A 299-nucleotide genomic window follows, 5' to 3' on the forward strand; every position below is an offset into this window, starting at 1 on the left:
AACAAACATTAGGGGTGCAGATGGCAAGAGTAAACACATGCTGGGTGGAGACCTGGGTTTATGAGTGACTCATAAATCATCTGAAACCAGTTTCCTGTTGACTGTCAGCCCTCGGTAAACACTAAGTGTGTCCTTGGCACGTTACCTTCCCTCAGGGTGCCAGCCCCGGGGGAGTCCTGTTCTATATAAGTCACTGTGCCGCTTCCGGATGTACAGGCCTATAGGACCCATGCTCATCACAATGGTAGGTAACTGGTTGCTTCGTACCTCGAGGCCAGAACAAGGAAAAAGACATACAG

At 49.8% G+C, this 299-nt stretch overlaps 1 protein-coding gene across 2 annotated transcripts in view; it reads left to right on the top strand.

The window, feature by feature from the left end:
• Positions 1-208: 208 nt before the first annotated feature.
• MSMB (microseminoprotein beta) overlaps positions 209-299 on the top strand; it is a 10914-nt gene continuing 10823 nt past the window's right edge. The window contains exon 1 of one of the 2 annotated variants that reach the window (XM_006108239.3): positions 209-244. In XM_006108239.3, the coding sequence (XP_006108301.1) occupies positions 209-244 (36 nt within the window). The remainder of the gene's footprint in view (positions 245-299) is intronic. The other variant, XM_023748859.1, reaches the window with a different exon arrangement.

The sequence above is a fragment of the Myotis lucifugus genome, unplaced genomic scaffold, assembly GCF_000147115.1.
Source record: "Myotis lucifugus unplaced genomic scaffold, Myoluc2.0 scaffold_1941, whole genome shotgun sequence".
Classification (NCBI taxonomy): Eukaryota; Metazoa; Chordata; class Mammalia; order Chiroptera; family Vespertilionidae; genus Myotis; species Myotis lucifugus.